This window comes from Microcaecilia unicolor, chromosome 7 (genome assembly GCF_901765095.1).
Source record: "Microcaecilia unicolor chromosome 7, aMicUni1.1, whole genome shotgun sequence".
Classification (NCBI taxonomy): Eukaryota; Metazoa; Chordata; class Amphibia; order Gymnophiona; family Siphonopidae; genus Microcaecilia; species Microcaecilia unicolor.
The window spans coordinates 252,121,180-252,141,946 of record NC_044037.1 but is presented as its reverse complement, the minus strand read 5'-3'; the positions used below and the strand labels follow the sequence as shown (position 1 = coordinate 252,141,946).

The window sequence follows — 20,767 nt, the reverse complement described above, 5'->3', positions numbered from 1 at the left end:
AGAGAAATTACAATTATTGATAATTTTCAATGAAAATGTTTAAAACTACATACACATCATCCTACTGAAAACACCTTCAAAATATAATGAAAACTTAACAGTTTATAGAAAAGGAATGTAGAAAAGAGAGGTAATAACTTACATCACTGGCAATGTCTCTGGATGCCTTGGCAGCTTGGATTGGGATGGCATCCATTCGCAAGTCATAACCTTTCTTCTTTGCTTCTTCCAGGGAAATTTTATAGAGAGTCTACACAAAGAAACGAATAATTGTTAGGGTGTTTAATGGAATAGAAAATGACTGTGAATCTTAAATAAGGAAACACTATTTAACTTGCAGGATGTTGGATTATGCCAACTTATCCTCAGAACCAAATCAACAGTCTTCTCAGTTGCCTCTCAATGGGTGTCGTTTACAAAGCAGGGCTAGTGTTTTCAGCTCGCACTAAATATCAGCTGGTGCTAAATGCTGAGACGCCCATAGGAATATAATTGGTGCTCAGCTGATAAGTAGCGTTGAGATAAAAACGCTAGCATTGCTTTGTTAAAGACCCCCTTGAAGAACTCAATGTTCTGTGTACCATTTTTTCTCAATTTTGATTTTGTTTTAAAGTGTATAAATGCACTCTGTAATGGCAAGAATTATAAACCTTTTTATCTTGTCATATGTGAATGATTAGGGCCGATCCATGAGTTACACAAAGCAGAATAAACACATCAGTACTTCTGACTTTCAACTGAATTTCCACCCAGTCCAACTTTTCTGTACAATGCTATAGAGTGGGGGAGAAGGTTAGTGTTTAGAGCAGCAAGCCGAGAACCAGAGAAACCCGGCCTCTAATCCCATTGGTGTTCTGTGATTTTTGGCAAGTCACTGAGGAGCCCTTTTACTAACCCATGGCAAAAAGTGGCCTGCGGCAGTACAAGAGCATCTTTGGGTGCGTGCCGTGCCAGTTCTTACCGTATCCTTTCTTAAGGGGCCGGAATAGAGACGTGCGGCAAATTTAAAACCAGCGAGCATCCACTTTCGGCCTAAGACCTTACTGCCACCCATTAACTTAGTGGTAAGGTCTCACACGTCCGGGTGGTAGGCATGCAGTGCTCGCCCACTGTCATTTACCGCATGTTTTCAGCAAGCCAAATTCAGAATTACTGCACGGAGCACACGGTAGCTGGGCGGTAATGCCGATTTGGCACACACTGGACGTGCAATGGCCCTTACGTGCCTTTGTAAAAGGGCCTCTTTATCTTCCACTGTTTCAGGTACAAACTTAAGGCACTTTTACTAAGGTGCACTGAAATCTGGGTGTAGTGCGTTCTAACAGGGGACTCTCCCACATGCTAAGGCCAGATTTACCATGGACTATTTTTAAAGCACTTTTTCTTTTTGCAAGTCATGCGTTAATGTTTGAATTAGATCATGGTACCTACACAAATATAACATGGGAGCACTTACTACTTTATATTTAGGAGGCACTAAGTACTCCCACGTTAATTCCATGGATAACTGGATAATGTTTCCACTCCCATTCTCCACCTATATGTCTTGTCCCCTGCAAAAAATATTTTTTAAAAATAGCTGGCCCCATTACAGATACGCCCCTGAGTTGATGTGCTAACATGTAAAATAAGCCTTTTGTTGCATGCGAAGAACGCATTAGACCAGATTCTATATATAGCACCTAAAAAATCCACATGGATTTAAGCGTATTCTATAAGATTTAGGTACAGTTTATAGAATACGCTTTGTTGATACCATAGCGCCTAAATCTATGTGCGTTCATTTACGCCAATAAAAACCTGGTGTAAATCTATGTGTGTATATTTAGGTGAATTGACCCATATTCTGTAATTACACGTGGAAATTTTGGCACACGCACGAAATGCCCATAAACACACCCATAAACATGCCCCTTTTAAACTACGCGCATTTATTTTCAACTGTGTGCTTTTCAATTTAGGCGCAGTTCTTTATAACATACACTTAGCGATTTCGGCGCATAAATTCTGATAATTACCAATTAATGCTTGTAAGTGCTGTTATCAGTGCTCGTTAGCTTGTTAAGCCAATTAAGTTACGAGCGGTTTTATAGAATACAGCCTATTTTGGCACCTCAATTTAAGCGCACTATATAGAATCCGAGGGATTAGGGCTTAATGACTTTTAGTAAAAGGGTCCCTTAGATTTCAAACCTTTCAGGGACAGAGAAAGACCTACTGTGCCTAGATGTAACTTGCTTATTCTCTCCTTATTTACTACCAGATTGGATTACTGCAGCATAATTTACCTAGGATGCCCTTGCTCTTTTCTGTAGAAACTGCAATTTCTTCAAAATGCTCCTTTGTCATGCCTGACGATATGATCATGTCTCTCCATTATTTCAAGATGATCACTGAATCCAGGTCGAACAGCGTACAATTTTCAAAGTTCTTGTAGTTACCTTTAAATCTCTTAGGACAGGTCTCCCTCTTTCTTTGTCATCTCTTACTATTCCATATTCTCCCACCTGTTCCCTCTGCTCTTTGAATGACCATAATCTGGTGCTGCCCAGTCCTAAATAAGCTCAATTAGAATCCATCGGGTGCTGAACCTTCTTTTTTTGTGGTTCCATTTTTATGGAATTCCTTGCCCCTCCCCATCAGAGCTGAATTATCCTTTAAAAAAAATTATCTTCATTAAAAACTTGGCTCTTCTAGGTCACATTTGCTCTTCCTTTGGTTGACTGCAGTTCTATAGCATTGGGTTATGCTTTTCCTTTCTTTCTTTACCCTACCACCCCCCTGTAGTCTATTTCCCCTTATATTACCTTATTCTTGTTCCCTCTCTTGTACCTTTTCTAGGCTAATTGTCCTGATAGGAATGAAATCTAACCCTTCCTGTCAAGTTTTTGTAGTTCCTCTCTTTTAATTTTGTTTATATATATATTGTAAAGAGTATGTAAAGAAAGGCCCCAAAGGAACCCTGATAGGCCAGAATACCCCCGTTATAGGCGGCATTCCCCAGGAAAGAACTAGAAATAAGGAACTACAACTCCCAGCATGCCCCAAGGGAGCCTGGGATAAGAGAAACTAGTGCATTCCCATGAGTCTCCAGAGGAGGGCCGCAGGGGAAGGAATAAGGCTGATTCTCCAACCTGGTGGAAGAGGTGGTGGAACAGGTGGTGGAGAAAGAAGAGACACCAAAGAGCTTTAATGAAAGAAAGGGTGAGCAGCTGGGAGAAGGGCGGGGTGAAGAGAATATGGATTGGGCTCCTGAGGAGAGAGAGGAGGAGAGTGAGCCTTGCCCTATGGAGTTGACTGAACCGGAGAACGCCCTGGAAGAGCCGATGGACTTTTCAGCTCTGGCTCAGAGAAAGCCAAGGAAGTAGCGGGGCCAAGCCGGGTCAAGCGGGAGGAGGTCAGGTAGGAGTATGACTGACCAAGAGGGTGGGACCCTAGGCTTTGAGCCCGCGCAAAGCCATTACTGTGTTTTGAAGCTTGGCTAAAATTGAACTGTGCTTTGAAAGCCTAGCTGCACTGAGCTGTGTTTTGAAGCTTGGCTAAATTTGAACTGTGCTTTGAAAGCCTAGCTGGACTGAGCTGTGTTTTGAAGCTTGGCTAAATTTTGCACTATGTTTTGAAAGCCTAGCTGGACTGAGCTGTGTTTTTTTTTTTAGCTTGGCTCAAATTGAACTGTGTTTGGAAACCAGGGCTGAATTGTGCTGGGTGTTTTTTTTTCCTTGTTACGGCTACTCTCCCGGGGACTGGGAGAGAAAGCAGCGGTTGAAGCCTGCACGGTGTAGCATTGTTTGTTGTTTGGGAGCTGCAACCCAGGAGAAAAGAGGATCCACTTTACAATTGGTGTCAGGAGTGGGATCACTTCGCGGACCTGTCGCTCGAGGAGGCCAAGACGAGCCAGACCGAAAAGCCCGACGGAGGGGCCAACGCTGAGAAAGGCGCAGACCCGTCTGGGGTTCCGGTAAGCGGGGCCTAGATTGGGGGAAATAAAGGGATCCTAGTAAAAGGGGAAACATAAGTAGGGAAGCCGCACTTGGAGGTCTCCTCTGTTTTTTTTTTCTCCACCAGGAGTCGCTGTTCCGGAGCAAGGATGGACCCCAAGGAGCTCTTCGCTTGGATGACGATGCAGTTCCAGAAACAGCAAGAACTGACGGGGAAGATGGTGGAAGACTCCTTGACGGCGGCACGAGAGCAGCAACAGCCGGTGCTGAATATGCTCCAGGACTTTTTTCAGCGAGGGATCGAGGCTCCCAGGGGCGGTGGAGCCGGAGCAACTGGACAGGGGCCAGGAGGAAGCGGTGCGGTAGGACCTTTATCCCTGAACTCACTTACTTGGGGAAAGTTGTCAGAGCAGGATAATGTAGATGATTTCCTGACCGCCTTCGAGAGGGTGGCAGTGGCCGCAGGATGGCCACAAGAGCAGTGGGCCCTGCGGTTAGTGCCTTCATTATCTGGGGAGGCTCTAGGAGCCTTTAGAGACTTGGCTCCTGGGGACGCTGCCAACTATGGGAGGTTGAGGGAGGCCATTAAAGACCGGTATGGACTGAGTACCCAGGCTTATAGGCGTAAGTTTCGGTCCACTAAATGGGAGAAGGGGGAACCCCCTAAATCGGTGGCCACTAAACTGATGGACTTGGTAAAAAAGTGGTTGGAACCTGAGCGCCACACCCCGGGAGAGATTCTTCAGGAGTTGGTAGTGGAGCAATTCCTGCAGGGCCTTCCCAGGGAGATTAGGGCAGGCTTGGTCCAAAGGGGCTGTAAGACGGTGAAGGCCGTGACAGCCGGGTTGGAGTGTTATTTGGAAGCCCAACATTGGGGAGGACCCGACCTGGAGGGGGGGAAACCCCGACCTGGGGGAGGCTGGGGTTCCAAAAGTTCCTTCTTTAAGCCAGATCCCCAGGGAGGGAAACCCGATTACGGCTGGGGTGGTAAAAAGCCCGTAGTGTCCTCAGGCCCTGGAAACAAGGGCCCCTCGTATGAAGGAAAAATCTGTTATAAGTGTGGGAAGACTGGGCACTTCAAGAGGGATTGCCCAGGGCAAGAGGGATGGACCTCGCAGGTTGCCAAAGGGTTTAGGCCTCGGTATACTGCTAAGGTAGAGGTTGAGGGTTTACCGATTGTAGCCATGTTAGACTCCGGGGCAGACCAGTCCATGATCTCTAGGAGGTTATGGGAACAAATAAGAAAGAGGAGGACAGGAAGTAAGGATACCTATGAGGGAGCAGTGGCTATTCAATGTATACATGGGGCCAGTACTCGTTATACCCTCCATAGGGTTCACGTGAAGGGGCCCACAGGGGAGATAGAGATAGCCATGGCCGTTCTGCCCAGACTGCCCCAGGAAATGATTTTGGGAAGGGACTGGCCCCCCTTTACCGAGTGTATTAGTGAAAAAAGAGTGTTGGTCACTACCCGCTCTCAGGCTCGGCGAGACCCTGAGGCTGAGGAAGAGGGAATAGGTGGTATTTTTCCTTTTCAAGGGGAGGTCTTAGGGGAGCCGGGAAAAGAGAGAAAGGGGAAAGCTTTGAAAAAAAGGAGCAGAGGGGCAGACGGGAGGCATTGGAGCAGGCGAAAAAGGAAAGTTATCTGCCAGTGGCCCCGAAAGAATTGAGGGAATAGTTTCCCCAGTTTCATAGGGAGCAGGCCACAGACCCTACTTTAGAATATGCCTGGGAAAGGGCACGCCAGGGGGAGGGCCGGGAGGCCCCTGGTTTCATGATAGAAGGGGACATTCTATATCGCAGGGTACCCAATTGGGAGAACTCGGAAGCGGGGAGACAGTTAGTGGTCCCCCAAGCTTTTCGTCCCCTAGTAGTAAGGCTCGCTCATGATCACCCTTTGGGTGGGCATAAGGGCTCCCAAGCTACCCTGACTCAGATATTGGGCCGGTTTTATTGGCCAGGAGTTTATGGGGAGGTGGAGAGGTATTGCCAGTCCTGCCCCAACTGTCAGAAGGTGGCAGACCGGCTACCGCCTAAGGCACCTTTAAAACCCCTTCCTAGAGTGGAACAACCGGGGAGGAGAATCGCAATGGATATTATTGGCCCGGTAACAAAATCGCAAAGAGGCTTCCTCTATGTTTTAGTGGTTATGGATATGGCCACTAGGTACCCCTGGGCCATACCTTTGAGAAGCATATCAGCGAAGGGCATTGCCAGGGAACTGATAAAAATCTTTTGTGAGGTGGGATTCCCCCAAGAAGTTTTAACAGACAGGGGGTCCAACTTTATGTCAAGTACCTTAAGGCAAGTGTGGGAGGCTTTTGGGATACAACATATCCGTACAGCGGCCTACCATCCCCAAACTAATGGGATGGTAGAACGTTTTAATAGAACTTTAAAGGGTATGTTAAAAAAAGCGTTAGGCGAGGATAGGACAGGTTGGGACCAACTGTTGCCCTTCGTGCTATATGCCTACAGGGAGAAGGTGCAAGACTCATTAGGAGTTGCGCCTTATGAATTGATGTTTGGACGAAGGCCCAGGGGAATTTTAGATATTTTACAGGAACACTGGGTACCCCCGGACACCTCCGATCAGTCAGTGGTCGAATACCTACAGGATCTGAGGGCCAGATTGGATAAGTTACAAGAATATTCCCAGGATAGGCTGGAACAGAGCCAAAATCAACAAAAGGAATATTATGATAAAGGTACTCGGGAAAGGGAGTTTGTAGTAGGAGATAGGGTCCTTATCCTAATTTCGGAGAACCCTCATAAGTTTGCCTCTAGGTGGAAGGGTCCCTGAGTGGTGAGGAGGAGACTTGGGCCTCTTACATATGAGGTGGCGAACGAAAAGGGGCGGGTCCAGACCTTCCATGTTAACCTAATGAAACCCTGGGTAGCAAGAGTAGGCTTTCAGACCCGAGGGGAGGAAAAGGAGGGAGAGGAGTTGGGACCACAAATAAGAGATATTTTCAAGCCCGGTGAACCAGGGGTTAATCCCCGGTTGACACAAGTACAAAAGAAAGAGATAGGAAGGCTCCTGAAAGGGTTTGATGATGTGCTGACGGCCTGCCCTGGAAATACTCACCTAGTGGAGCATGACATTATAACGGAAAGGGGTAAAGTAGTTCGGCAAAAGCCATATAGGCTGTCCCCCATGAAAAGGAGGGAGGTGATAAAACAGGTCCAGGAAATGTTAGACTTTGGGGTGATCAAAGAGTCAAATAGCCCCTGGTCAAGCCCAGTGGTGTTAGTACCAAAACCCGAAGGGGAGTGGAGATTCTGCATAGATTTCCGCCAGCTTAATAATATCTCTCAAGCAGATGCATATCCTATGCCCTATATTGAGGAGCTGGTGGACAGGCTAGGATCTGCACAATACCTCACCACCCTGGACTTGACAAAAGGGTACTGGCAGATTCCCCTTACGTCAGGGGCGCAAGCTAAGACTGCCTTTAGTACGCCCATAGGCCTGTACCAGTTCAAAAGATTGCCCTTTGGCCTTAATTCAGCAGCTGCAAGCTGCCAGAGGTTGCTGGACCGGGTTCTCCGACCACATCAGGCATATGCCGCCGCATATATGGATGATGTGGTAATACATAGTGGAGACTGGAACACCCATTTGAACCAGGTAGAGGCAGTGCTGCAGGCTTTCCGGGATGCAGGTCAAAAAAATGTTATTTTGCGCAGTACCGGGTGAAGTATTTAGGGTATAATGTGGGAAGGGGAGAGGTCCGGCCCTTATTGAATAAGGTTAAAAGCATCCAAGAGTTTCCCAGACCAAACACCAAGAAACAATTGTGTAGATTCCTGGGGATGGTAGGGTATTACCGCAGGTTCATCCCTCATTTTTCCGCAATGGCCACTCCCTTAACTGACATGCTGAGAGGGAAGAATCCGGACCACTTGAGGTGGGGAGCGGAGGAGTTGAGGGCATTTGAACAGATGCAGAGGGCCCTGTGCCAGGAACCTGTGCTGAAGGCAGTTGATTTTGAAAAGCCCTTTGTCCTTCAAACAGATGCTTCGGGGAGGGGGTTAGGCGCAGTGCTGTCCCAAGAGCATGAAGGGGAGGAACACCCGGTGCTTTATTTAAGCCGGAAGCTCCTGCCTCATGAGGAACATTACTCCACCATAGAAAAGGAATGTTTAGCCATACGATGGGCAGTGCAGGAGTGTAGTGTCTATTTAGAAGGGAGAAAATTTAAGCTGGTAACGGACCATGCTCCCTTGAAATGGTTGAATGTGATGAAGAATAACAATGGGAGACTAATGCGATGGTACTTAGCGTTGCAGCCTTTCCAATATTCTGTGGAGCATCGTCCCGGGCGATATTTAGGAAATGTTGATGCCCTGTCCCGTGTGGAGGAGGAGGAGGAAAAAGAATGCGGGGGTGGAAATTTAAGGGGGGGGGGGGTATGTAAAGAGTATGTAAGAAAGGCCCCAAAGGAACCCTGGGATAGGCCAGAATACCCCCGTTATAGGCAGGCATTCCCCAGGAAAGAACTAGAAATAAGGAACTACAACTCCCAGCATGCCCCAAGGGAGCCTGGGGATAAGAGAAACTATGTGCATTCCCATGAGTCTCCAGAGGAGGGCCGCAGGGGAAGGAATAAGGCTGATTCTCCAACCTGGTGGAAGAGGTGGTGGAACAGGTGGGTGGAGAAAGAAGAGACACCAAAGAGCTTTAATGAAAGAAAGGGTGAGCAGCTGGGAGAAGGGCGGGGTGAAGAGAATATGGATTGGGCTCCTGAGGAGAGAGAGGAGGAGAGTGAGCCTTGCCCTATGGAGTTGACTGAACCGGAGAACGCCCTGGAAGAGCCGATGGACTTTTCAGCTCTGGCTCAGAGAAAGCCAAGGAAGTAGCGGGGCCAAGCCGGGTCAAGCGGGAGGAGGTCAGGTAGGAGTATGACTGACCAAGAGGGTGGGACCCTAGGCTTTGAGCCCGCGCAAAGCCATTACTGTGTTTTGAAGCTTGGCTAAAATTGAACTGTGCTTTGAAAGCCTAGCTGCACTGAGCTGTGTTTTGAAGCTTGGCTAAATTTGAACTGTGTTTTGAAAGCCTAGCTGGACTGAGCTGTATTTTGAAGCTTGGCTAAAATTGAACTGTGCTTTGAAAGCCTAGCTGCACTGAGCTGTGTTTTGAAGCTTGGCTAAATTTTGCACTATGTTTTGAAAGCCTAGCTGGACCGAGCTGTGTTTTTTTTTTTAGCTTGGCTCAAATTGAACTGTGTTTGGAAACCAGGGCTGAATTGTGCTGGGTGGTTTTTTTTCCTTGTTACGGCTACTCTCCCGGGGACTGGGAGAGAAAGCAGCGGTTGAAGCCTGCACGGTGTAGCATTGTTTGTTGTTTGGGAGCTGCAACCCAGGAGAAAAGAGGATCCATTTTACTATATATATATATATATATATATATATATATATACAGTATATATATATATATTTTTTTTTTTTTAGAATGTAAACCGCTAGTTAGCAAAAGCAATATACCAAATGTCAATAAACTAGAAACTATAAAAATATTTCAGTGAGAAAGAACACATAAAATGCAGAATACATGAAATGCACAAGTAAAATTTCCTGCATGGAAAGTTGGACTTTTTCCAGAATATAATGGTCTTTAGAATTTACATACATCACTGCAGTTGATTTTGTTCTGTCTTGCAAGCACAATTTCTGGTGTGTCTGGCATGATGTGGATTACGGTCTTGTCTTTCTCCCAAGCCTCTATGTACAAACGCTGCAAAATTAAAAACAATAACAGCTAAATAGACCAGAAAAGATAGCTTTTGTGACCTCATTAAGTTTCCAAAGAAACAAAAACAAGAATTGTACATGAAAACATTAACTTGGCAATATTCCATCTGTGTAGATTGGCGTTCTTTTAAATGCTGGACACTACACGCTAATTTAGACATGAATATTTGGCGCCAGGTCAAATCCAGCTACCAGCACTGAATATCCACATCTTGGAGAGCTACCAGAAGTTATCTGGGTACCACCAATATTCAAAGCAGGGTAAGTTAAGGACTGCCATCTGTGCAGGGCTGGCTCAACCTATGAACCAGGTGAGGCACTGGCTTGGGGCGCCGGCAATAAAGGGTGTCAAAATCCCAGTGCAGTCTACCTTTAAATTCCTAAAGGGACAGATGCCAGATGGGGATTTTGGCTCCCTTTATCACCACTGCTCTGAGCCAGTACTTCACCTGGTCCAGCGGGGGGAGAGGGGGCTTGAGAGAGAGGGGAAGATACTAGATTACAGGAGGTGGGGGGGACACCAATGCAAAAGTTGGCTCAGGGTGCAACAGTCTCTTGAGCTGGCCCTGCATTTATGCCATGGAGATCAAATATGTCAGATATAATATTCACTGGCACCATTCAGTTAGGTGCCACTGAATATCATATTGGGGTCCAGTCAGTGGGAATTTAGACAGCACTGTATATATAATTCTAGAATCTTTAGGCCTCTATTTATTAAAGTGTGCTACGGTTTTACACCTAACGTGTTAACTACAAAAGTTAATATCACCACAATCCAGCGCTCTGAAAGTTCATCAGTTCTTATGTGGACAATATAATAAATTTAAGTCATTCAAGAGCCTCTGCAGTGACTCATTTTACACAATGATACACCCTGTGACTCGCCTGAATCTTCATTGGCTCATCATACTATGACCTATCATATCTTTACACACACTCCTTGTTTATTCATCCAAATTTGTATTTATAACAAAATTCTTCAAAACTTGTAAAACGTATCTTAGTCGCATTGTTCAAACTGGATGAATTTTTAAAGTACTGGGTTGTGGTGATATTGAGTATTGTTACCCCCGCTCCTTCAGCATTGTTGAGCTTGTCTATAACTGCAAAAGTTAAAGCACATTAGGGACTGAATTCTATCAGTGGCACCTAAAAAACTGGTGATGAAAAAAATAAACAGCATTTAAAGTTAGGTGCCATTTACAGAATAGCGCTTAGCGCTGGGAACTGCAATTACATTTAGGCATGACCATTTGCACCAATGAAACCCTGGTGTAAATCCCATTGCCTACATTAGGTGTGGACTCCCTTTATTCTATAATAACTCGCGTAAATTCAAAGAACTCCTTTGATCCGCCCATGGCCACACCCCCTTTTGGACCCACATGTAAAATTTACGTATATAAATTTTAATTACATCCAATTATCACCAATATTTGCTTATTAAGATCTCAGTTCAGTGTGAATTGGCTCATTATTCAACTAAACTGCGTGACTTAGAATTTATGCACATCATGATATAGAATGTGCTTAGACATTCTATATCGTGAGCGTAAATTCTAATTAATGCCAATTAGTGTCAATAATTGCTTGTTAATTATCAGCACTGATTGTCTTGTTGACTAATTAAGTTGCATGCACAAATCCAGAATATGAATACAACTGGATTTATATGCATAACTTAGCTCATGCTATATAGAATCTGTGGGGGTTAGTACTGTACAAAAGCAGCCTCAGTTCTCCCCTGTCAGCTATGCAGGTGTGGCACTGAATATAGGCCGTACCCACATAACATCTGGGCATTGACGAAGACTCAGATATTCAGTGCCAATGTCTAGATAGAGCCCGGCACTGAATAGCCAGGTCTAAACTAGTGGCAGTGGGCACCGTTTAAAGAAATGTCATCAGCTGAATATCGACTCATTAGTGCTGTTGTCATGTTGTGGGCCCCACAACTTGACAACAGCATTGTAGGGCAAGAAAACTAGGCATTAGTTACATGTCCAATGGGAACACCAAAACTGAAACGAAGTGCATGCATTCAAAATGTGAAAGTGATGTGGTAGCCGTGTTAGTTCACTTTTAAACAAAACATAGAAAAGAAAATAAGATGATACATTTTTTATTGGACTAACAATACATTTTTTTGAAAGCTAATCAAAAAATATATTAAGTTAATCAAATAAAAAGGTATCTTCTTATTTTCTTTTCTATGTTTTGTCTTATTTCTATTTATTACATTTATAATGTGAAAGCCAACCTTAGCCAAAAACATTTACAGAAAATCTGTGTGATGATAAAGCATTTCAGCAGTTACCTTGTTCATCGTTTCTGCATTAACCTTGGCCAACTGCATCTCTAAGGAATCTGTCACACTGGTAAAGTTGACAGTGGATGGATGCTGCCGATATTTCTGTTCACTTAGGATCTCTCCAGCCCTCTTGGTTTTCTCGACATCCAGCGAGCCAATGGGGACCCAACCAATGCCTTTCAGCCAACTAAGGTCTGATTTATACAAATTCTGTAGAGGAAAGTATACATTTTGCTATTTAACATCCATAACAAAAAGTTCAATGTTTTTGTTGTCTGAAACAACATTCATATTGCTTTGTGATTTGTATTGTGAAACAACTTTTTATCCCCTTCACCCTCCTACTAAGATAAGATACAATACAATAGATTGCATGAAAAATATTGTTTCACGTTATTTTCTATTTATTTCATGTTAATTTCATTTGTAATAGTATGTGCTAAATCAATATGAACAGCAAAGATGATATTCCCTTGGTTTACATTGTTTTGAATGGGATATGATACAAAGTAATATTTTTTTTTTATTTGTTACATTTGTATCCCACATTTTCCCACCTATTTGCAGGCTCAATGTGGCTTACATAGTACCGTAAAGGTGTTCGCCAATTCCGGTATGAACAAATACAGTAATGTTGTGGTAGAATAAGGTTCTTGTGTAACAGACATATTAGGGAATCGTAGAGAGGAAGAGTTCTTATATGTCCATTATGGGCTTTGGTTTCGTTGTGTTGCAGAGATCAGGCATTTAAGTTGGGTAGGTGGGGTAATCCTTTTTGAACAGGTTGGCTTTTAATGATTTCCGGAGGTTTAGGTTTTCACGGCTTTTGGTAATGTGTTCCATAGTTGTGTGCTTATGTAGGAAAAGCTGGATGCATAAGTTGATTTGTGTTTGAGTCCTTTGCAGCTTGGGTAGTGGAGATTTAGGTATGTTCGTGTTGATCCTATTGTGTTTCTGGTTGGAAGGTCTATGAGGTCTGTCATGTATCCCGGGGCTTCGCCGTAGATGATTTTATGAACCAGGGTGAAGATTTTGAAAGCAATGTGTTCTTTGATTGGAAGCCAGTGCAGTTTTTCACGGAGGGGTTTGGCGCTTTCAAATCGCATTTTTCCAAATATAAGCCTGGCTGCCGTGTTTTGAGCAGTCTGAAGTTTCTTTATAATTTGTTCTTTGCATCCTGCATAAATTCCATTGCAGTAGTCTACATGGCTTAGTACCATTGATTGTATCAAGTTGCAAAATGTTTCCCTCGGGAAGAATGGTTTCACGTGTTTCAGTTTTTACATTGAGTGGAAAATTTTCTTTGTTGTAGATTTCACTTGGTTCTGTAGTGTGAGGTTACAGTCGATTGTAACGCCGAGAATTTTCAGGCTGTCTGAGATAGGGAGGGTGTGGTCTGGGGTGTTTATATTTGTGGGTTTGTTTGTATTATATTGGGATGAGAGGATGAGACAATGTGTTTTTTCTGTGTTGAGTTTTTGCTGAAATGCATTGAGTTCATGATATTCAAGCTGAGCTTGATTTCGTTGGTGATTTCTGTCAGATCATATTTGTAAGGAATGTATATTGTAACATCATCTGCGTAGATGAAAGGGTTAAGGCCTTGGTTGGATAAGGATACCTAAGGGAACGTTTTAGTAAGCTGCCGTAAGCACTGATGTGTGCTTACCACAGCACAAATGTGCTTACTGCAGGGCACTCAGGGGTCCCGGGGTAATATTTGCATGTGTGCGTGCTTCCCACATGCTAAAAAATAAACTGTATTTTTTAGCGTTGGGGCGGGTCAGGGGTGAAGAGTAGGCAACTGCACTAATCAGTTAGCGCAGCTATATTGCCACGTGCTAACTGATTACTCCCAGATTCTATATAGCACGCCTAGCATTCTGTGCTAAAATCCAAGCATATTCTGTAACAACGCGCATAACTTAATTGGCAATAATGAGCACTAATTGGAAATAATTTAGAATTTAAGCACACAACTCCCTAAAGTGTACACACTGCGCCTATTAATGTGTGCGGGCAAAAAGGGGCATGGTTATGGGTGGGAAAATGGGTGTTTTATGGGCATTCCAAAATGTACTCGCGTTGTTATAGAATGTGCCCTCTTCGCCTAAATCTACATGCCAGGATTTACGCCACATTTCATTGGTGTAAATGGAGGCATGTAGTGTTAGGCACTGGGATATCAACTAAGTGTATTCTATATACCATGCTTAAATCTAGGTGCCGCTTATAGAATACGCTTAGGCGTCAATGTTTTCCGCATGAATTTTCTAGGCGCCATACATAGAATCTGGCTCTTAGAGCATGAGTCCTTACTGCCTACAAAATATGTGTAGTTAAGTGCTCACGTGTTAATGGGAAAATTACCGTGTGGCCATTAATGCTGGAAAAATCCATGCTGTAAAAATAGTAGCAGATGGGAATGACGTGTAAGCATGTGCTAAGGCTACTTTATACCACAGACTAGTAAAAGGACCCCTAAGTATTTTCATGCCATTGACTGCACATCACTGCAATCTAGGGAACCACACTAATCTATATCAAGAAAAATACCTGGGTTTGAATTTTATACTTAATGAAGAAGGAATTCTGAAAATATAATTTTATGACTCAATGGGAAAGGGACCTGGGAATGGAATTCACGCAAGGTGAATGGAAAAAGTGTTTCATGAGGTGATAAAAACTGCTATTTGTGCACTGATTAAGAAGAAATTCATATAAGACAGTCACTTGCTGGTACTATACTCCAGAGACCAGGGGCGTAGATATGGGGAGCCTGGGACCCACAAATTTCATCCGGGCCCTTGGTTTGGCTGGCAGGGGTCCAAAACCCCCGCCAGCTGAAGTCTTCTTCAGCACCGGTCTCCAGCGCAGCCATGTTTGCTGCCCTGCTCTTCTTTCTTTTTGCTCCTTCTGTGCATGCTGACGCTTCTTCTCAGTTTCACGTAAAGGAGTGTCAGCGTGCACAGGAGGAGCAAGAAAAAATATAAGCAGGACAGCGAACGCAGCTGCGCCGTAGACCAGCAGTGAAGAAGGCTTCGGCTGGCGGGGGTTGGGGACCCCCGCCAGCAAAGGTACTTGTTTTTGAGGGGGAAGCGGCAAGAAGACAAGGCAGTGGGGGGGGGGGGGGGGGGGGGCGAACCGGTGGGGGGGGGGGGGGGGTGAGGAGGCAAGGCAAGGCGGTGGGGGGGGGCGGCGGGCTGGCACTCAAAATGTGCCCCCAAACTCGGACTAAGGCCCCCTCCCACTGTGAGGTCTGGCTACGCCCCTGCCAGTGACTATGCTATATTTCCCACTGGCACTTCTGATATATGCTGGAGGTATAGGAAGATCAGGGCACTTCTTATATCTGGTGATCTTGTGGACTGCAGTTATATGTCTTGTGTCACATGGGTTGGGCACTCATTTTGTCTTGGACCCTAAGTTTTGTCTTTTAGGCTTGTGTAACAGAAGGGGATTTAAATGGCAATCCTGATTTAAGCAAATTTGTTATTGGCTGCTAAATGTGAAATAATTGCTGAATGGAAGCAATCTGCTGGTCCCACCTTGCATGATTTGGTCATGCAAGATTTGGAGAAGTTGACTGAGAGACATCAAGGACGCTATGACCCTATGCCAGTGGTTCCCAAACCTGGTCCTGAAGGCACCCCAGCCAATCAGGTTTTCAGGATATCCACAATAAATATTCATGAGAGAGATCTGTATGCACTTCCTCCACTGCAAGAAAAACTCTCTCATGAATATTCATTGTGGATATCCTGAAAACGACTGGCTGGGGTGCTCCAGGACCAGGTTTGGGAACCACTGCCCTATGCACAAAGAATAGACCCTCTTAGATGACATTATAACAGCTGGGGAAGGGATGAGGTAAGGGGAAAGGGGGGGATTCCTTTTAAGAATGGAGTTTGCTGAAGGAACAACAGTGAGCGCTGAAGTGCTGCAGGAACTTATTTTGGGGGAGGAGGGAGGGCTTTTTTTTAGAGGGCATTATTTCTTGGGTAGTTAATACTTTTAGGAACCGTAATATTTTTTGTGATTTTATTCCAATGTTATTTGAGACTGTGTAAGTGTTATTGTTTCCTTAAATGATTTGCATTTCATCTTTATAACTGAAAAATTAGAATAAAAATCTAGAAATAAAAAAAAACAAAAGAGAGAAAAATTCCTAGGTATATATGGAAGGGTGTCAATATTCAAAAACACTTATATGGGCCTGATATTCAAAAGGATTTAACTAGGTCTGCCATTTGATTTAAAATTTTAATCACGATTAAAAAGTTGGGGCATAGCCAGCAGGTCATGAGAGAAGGAGCATAGAGATGAAATTGTGGGCACAGGGACAGACTGGGAGGGCACGCATTTTCTCTCCCTCCTCTCTATACACATTAGATATCATACCTTTGCTGGTGGGGATGCCAAAGCCAGTCGAAGAAATCCACTGCCAAAGCATACCACTTCCTCCTTGTGCTGCCTCAGGAGCAAGGAAGTCAGCGGGGTGCCTCCAGCTACCGAAGCCGGCACTCACCAAGCATTCTCAGTTCATGCACGAACTAAGCATGCATGGGGAGTGCAAGCGTTGGTGGCTGGAGGCACCCTGTTGACTTTCTCGCTCCTGAGGTAGTAGGAAAGGGGCTGAATTAGGCAACAGATTTCTTCAGCTGGGGGGGGGAGGGGGGCTTCAGCTACCCCACCAGCCATTGAACAGGTACTGTGCTTTGGAGGGGCCTTCATCCATTCTCTCTCTCACTCTCTCTCATGTGTCCACCTTTTCCTTTATCCATTCTCTCTCTCTCTCTCTCTCTCTCACTCTCTCTCATGTGCCCACCTGTTCCTTTATCCATTCTCTCTCTCTCTCTCTCTCTCTCTCATGTGCCCACCTGTTCCTTTATCCATTCTCTCTCTCTCTCTCTCATGTGCCCACCTGTTCCTTTATCCATTCTCTCTCTCTCTCTCTCTCTCTCTCTCTCTCATGTGCCCACCTGTTCCTTTATCCATTCTCTCTCTCTCTCTCATGTGCCCACCTGTTCCTTTATCCATTCTCTCTCTCTCTCTCTCTCATGTGCCCACCTGTTCCTTCATCCATTCTCTCTCTCTCTCTCTCTCTCTCATGTACCCCCTGTACCTTCACTCAAGCTCTCTTTCTCTTTTCTCTCTGTCTGTCTCTCATGTGCCCCCCCGTGCCTTCACCTATTCTCGCTCCCTCTCTCCATGCGCCCCCCTTTGCCTTCACCCATTCATTCTCTCTCTCTCTGTCTCTCTCTCTCATGTGCCCCCAGTGCCTTCACCCATTCTCTCTCTCTCTCTCTCTCTCAGTACAGTGAGAGGACATGGCAGCCATTTTGACAGGCAGCCGCAAGGAGCAGAAGCAATGGGGCTGCACTCCTGCCCCCAACGACTCCAGCTGGACCACCAAGAATAGATGAAGGCAAAGGGGGCCTACCTGAACAGCTGGGGGATGTTTTTTGGGGGAGGGAGACTGATTTCTGTCCATGGGCTGAGAGAAGGAAGGGGCTTTGTCAGGGGGTGAGAATGGGCTAAGAGGGGCTCAAATTATTTTTAAAAAGTTATGCTGGTCCCAGTCCGGTATTCAGCCAGGGCCCACATAAGCTCTGGCACCCAGCCCACCCATATTTAGATCCCAAAATTCAGTGCCAGTGCCTGGACATGGCCCAGCACTGAAAACTGGGGGCTAATTTAGCCAGCAACAATAAGATTAAAACAACGCTGACTGTTGCTGGCTGAATATTGGGGGGATATAAATAAGTCAAATATTTGAATAAATCTTGCATGCCTAATGCCATCTTATGTTGCCAAATTTAGATATAGGAATACTTTAAATAACATACTATAAAGAAGAAAAATGCCATATTAGAGTGAAAGTTTTAACAACTTGTACTTACATCACTCTGTAGATCATAGGCCTTTCTAGCATGAATGACATCATTCTGGTCTGGCAGACATGTCCATTCGTGCAGAGGGTGTTTATAATCAATATCACTGACCAAAGTCTGGCATCTCTTGGCCAAAACAAGTCCAAGCATATCCACAGGGCTATTAAACTTGGTCCTCCATTTTTCAAAATCTTTCTTGTACACTCTGTCACTCTGGATCTTGGCTACGTGAATTGACCAAACCAGTTTGGGATCATCCTGCAGGCTGCGGAACCCAACATGGTGGCCTAATTGCTTTCGATAACCTGCTTTATATTTGTACTGTGCAAAACATTAAGAAATAATAGATATTAATAACTATAACATGAATTCTAGTTTAATAGAAGAAGTATCAAATGACAATTTGAAGCAATCATGAAAGATGTCATCTCTGGGTAAGATAGTTCTAGTACAAAAAGACTTTCTCAAATTTAATAGAATTTTTTTATTATACTTCAGGATCTTAGACCACAATGGGCAAGTATAAATTGATCCTGATACAAAGAACCTCAAGGTATATGTACAGTAGGAATAAGATCTCCAATAAAGAGCAAACTTTTATTGCACATCTATAGAAATCATAAGGACATGATGAGTAATTGTCTTCATTAGTGGAAAGATTTGCTACCTGATATATTATTGCATCAACAAAGTTAACCAACAAATAGATGTGATGTCCTTCAAAGGAATGGAATAATTTCTTCCAAAGAGACAGCTCTACTTACATCACTTGCAATATCTCGTGAGGCTTTGGCTGCCTGTATAGGAATAGCATCTGAACGCAAGTCATACCCTTTCTTCTTATCTTCTTCCATGGCAAGTTTATATAGTTTCTTTAAAGAAAAAAAATCATTTGTTAAAATTGGTCGGGGACTATGGCATTGCATCAAGTGTGGAAGTGTGGCAGTAGCACAACAAGGATGCAAATAACCTGTCTTGTACTCCCTTGAGAGCAGAGATGAGGTGAGAAGTGATTAGGACAAAACAAAGGTAGAAAAAGGAAGCACAACCCTGCAATAATATAGTCTACAAGTTTATAGAAAGTAACCATCAGTGCCATTAGGTTTATGGTGGCAAGGTACTGTCTACCAACTCCATAGGAACCTAAAAGTTTAGATGTTAGGGCCACAGTCTTGCTAGCTTTGGTAACTGTTTAAATTATTAAGGAGCTTGGTGGAAAATATAGAGTATCAGATTACGTATAATACAATGGCAGATATACAAGGGTAACCTGTACAAAATGCAGTTATAACGATTGACTCCATCCATCTTCCAAGAAGACAATGGGGTAGCCTGCCGAGAGCAGCACTTAAAACATCCACTCCATTGGGCTTCCAAGAAGACTGGGGTAACTAGTATGATGACTAGAACCCAAACATCAATCAGCATGGGAAAGCCAGATCTCTTGAACTGTAGTCTCACTACTTTTGTTAGCTGTGTGGATAATTACAAAACATGGTAAGAAGATTTGGAAGGGTACTTGAGTATCCCTTTAAGTGTTTATCTTGGGGAACTCACACAGGAAGAGGATATAGCCTAAGATGAAAGGTTCTGGATATGCTTGGGATAGATGTGAAGGACAGTAGTAAAAGGAGGATTGAGAGGTCAGATGGAAAACATGGGTTAGAGGGGCTAATGTTGGTTTTTGTATGGTAATTTGTGTGTTCATCTAACCATGATGGCAGAAAACCAGTTAAAGAATCTCAGTTGGGCAAACTGAGGGGCCCTTTTACTAAGGCATGCCCAAAAGTGGCCTGGGCTGGTGTAGGTTTTGGATGCGCCGGTTCATTTCCTGAGTTCGCCTGGAAAAAGGGGGATTTTTAATGTGCAGGAAAATGGACTTGCGGCAAAATGAAAAGCAGCATGCGTCCATTTTCAGCCTGAGACTTTTCACACCCAATGACTTAGTGGTAAGGCATGGGTCAACTGCTGATTACCGCCGGGTAAGGGCCCCACGGTAGAAAATAAAAAATATTTTCTGCCGTGTGTTTTGGGCGCATGCCAAAAATGAAACTACCGCCTGAGGCATGTGGTAGTTGGGCGGTAGTGACAAATTTGACAAGCGTTGCACGCACATAGGCACTTACAAGCCTTTGTAAAAGGGCCCCAGAATGTGCCAATTCATCTTTATCAGTTATCATTGACTTCTGTTCCTACACGGTAAATTATGCTTCTTTGAAACATAAGACAGAAAAATAGATGGACACATACATAGATGGAAAGACACACAGAAAAATAAAAAGAAGGCAGATCCACCTACATCACTCATGTTGATTTTATTTTGTTTTGCAAGCAGAATCTCTGGTGTATCTGGCATGACATGGATGGTGGTTTTATCTTTGTTCCATGCTTCCACGTAGAGGCGCTAAAAGAAGGAAACCAAATAAAACAGAATGAGATATAACCTTGAAATGATCCTAATGACTAGTAACTTATAGGTTCTGCTGGATAAATATGGCAAATACAAATTTTAAAAATGATAGAAGTGTCAGGTGGTCAGATTTAGCAACCAGAGCTGAATCATCACTTATTTCTTTCAGTTATAGGGTCATTGTTTTTTAAAGGGTCAAATTTTCACTCCCTAAATGTAGGAAGATTTTCAGCTTAAACTTAAAACATGGTTTCCTAAATTTATGATCCTCAGACCTGAGTTCCTAAACGTTGCCAGTTAACACTGAAAATCAGCACTAACTAGTCCAGTTTTTCCCTTCATGGACCCCTTCTCCAAAGCTACCATAGGCCTTCTATCTAATCTCTCACCCCAGCCCTGATCTTTTAAACACTGCTATCCCTTCCACCACCTCCTATGAACTGCAATTGTTAAGTAA

General features: G+C 44.1%; 1 protein-coding gene across 1 annotated transcript in view; it reads right to left on the bottom strand.

The window, feature by feature from the left end:
• The window catches only part of NEB (nebulin), a 424,680-nt gene that overhangs the window by 209,228 nt on the left and 194,685 nt on the right, over nucleotides 1–20,767 (bottom strand). The window contains 6 exon segments of the mRNA XM_030209286.1: nucleotides 143–250; nucleotides 9,571–9,675; nucleotides 12,013–12,216; nucleotides 17,910–18,221; nucleotides 18,665–18,772; nucleotides 20,200–20,304. Coding sequence (XP_030065146.1) covers nucleotides 143–250; nucleotides 9,571–9,675; nucleotides 12,013–12,216; nucleotides 17,910–18,221; nucleotides 18,665–18,772; nucleotides 20,200–20,304 — 942 coding nt within the window.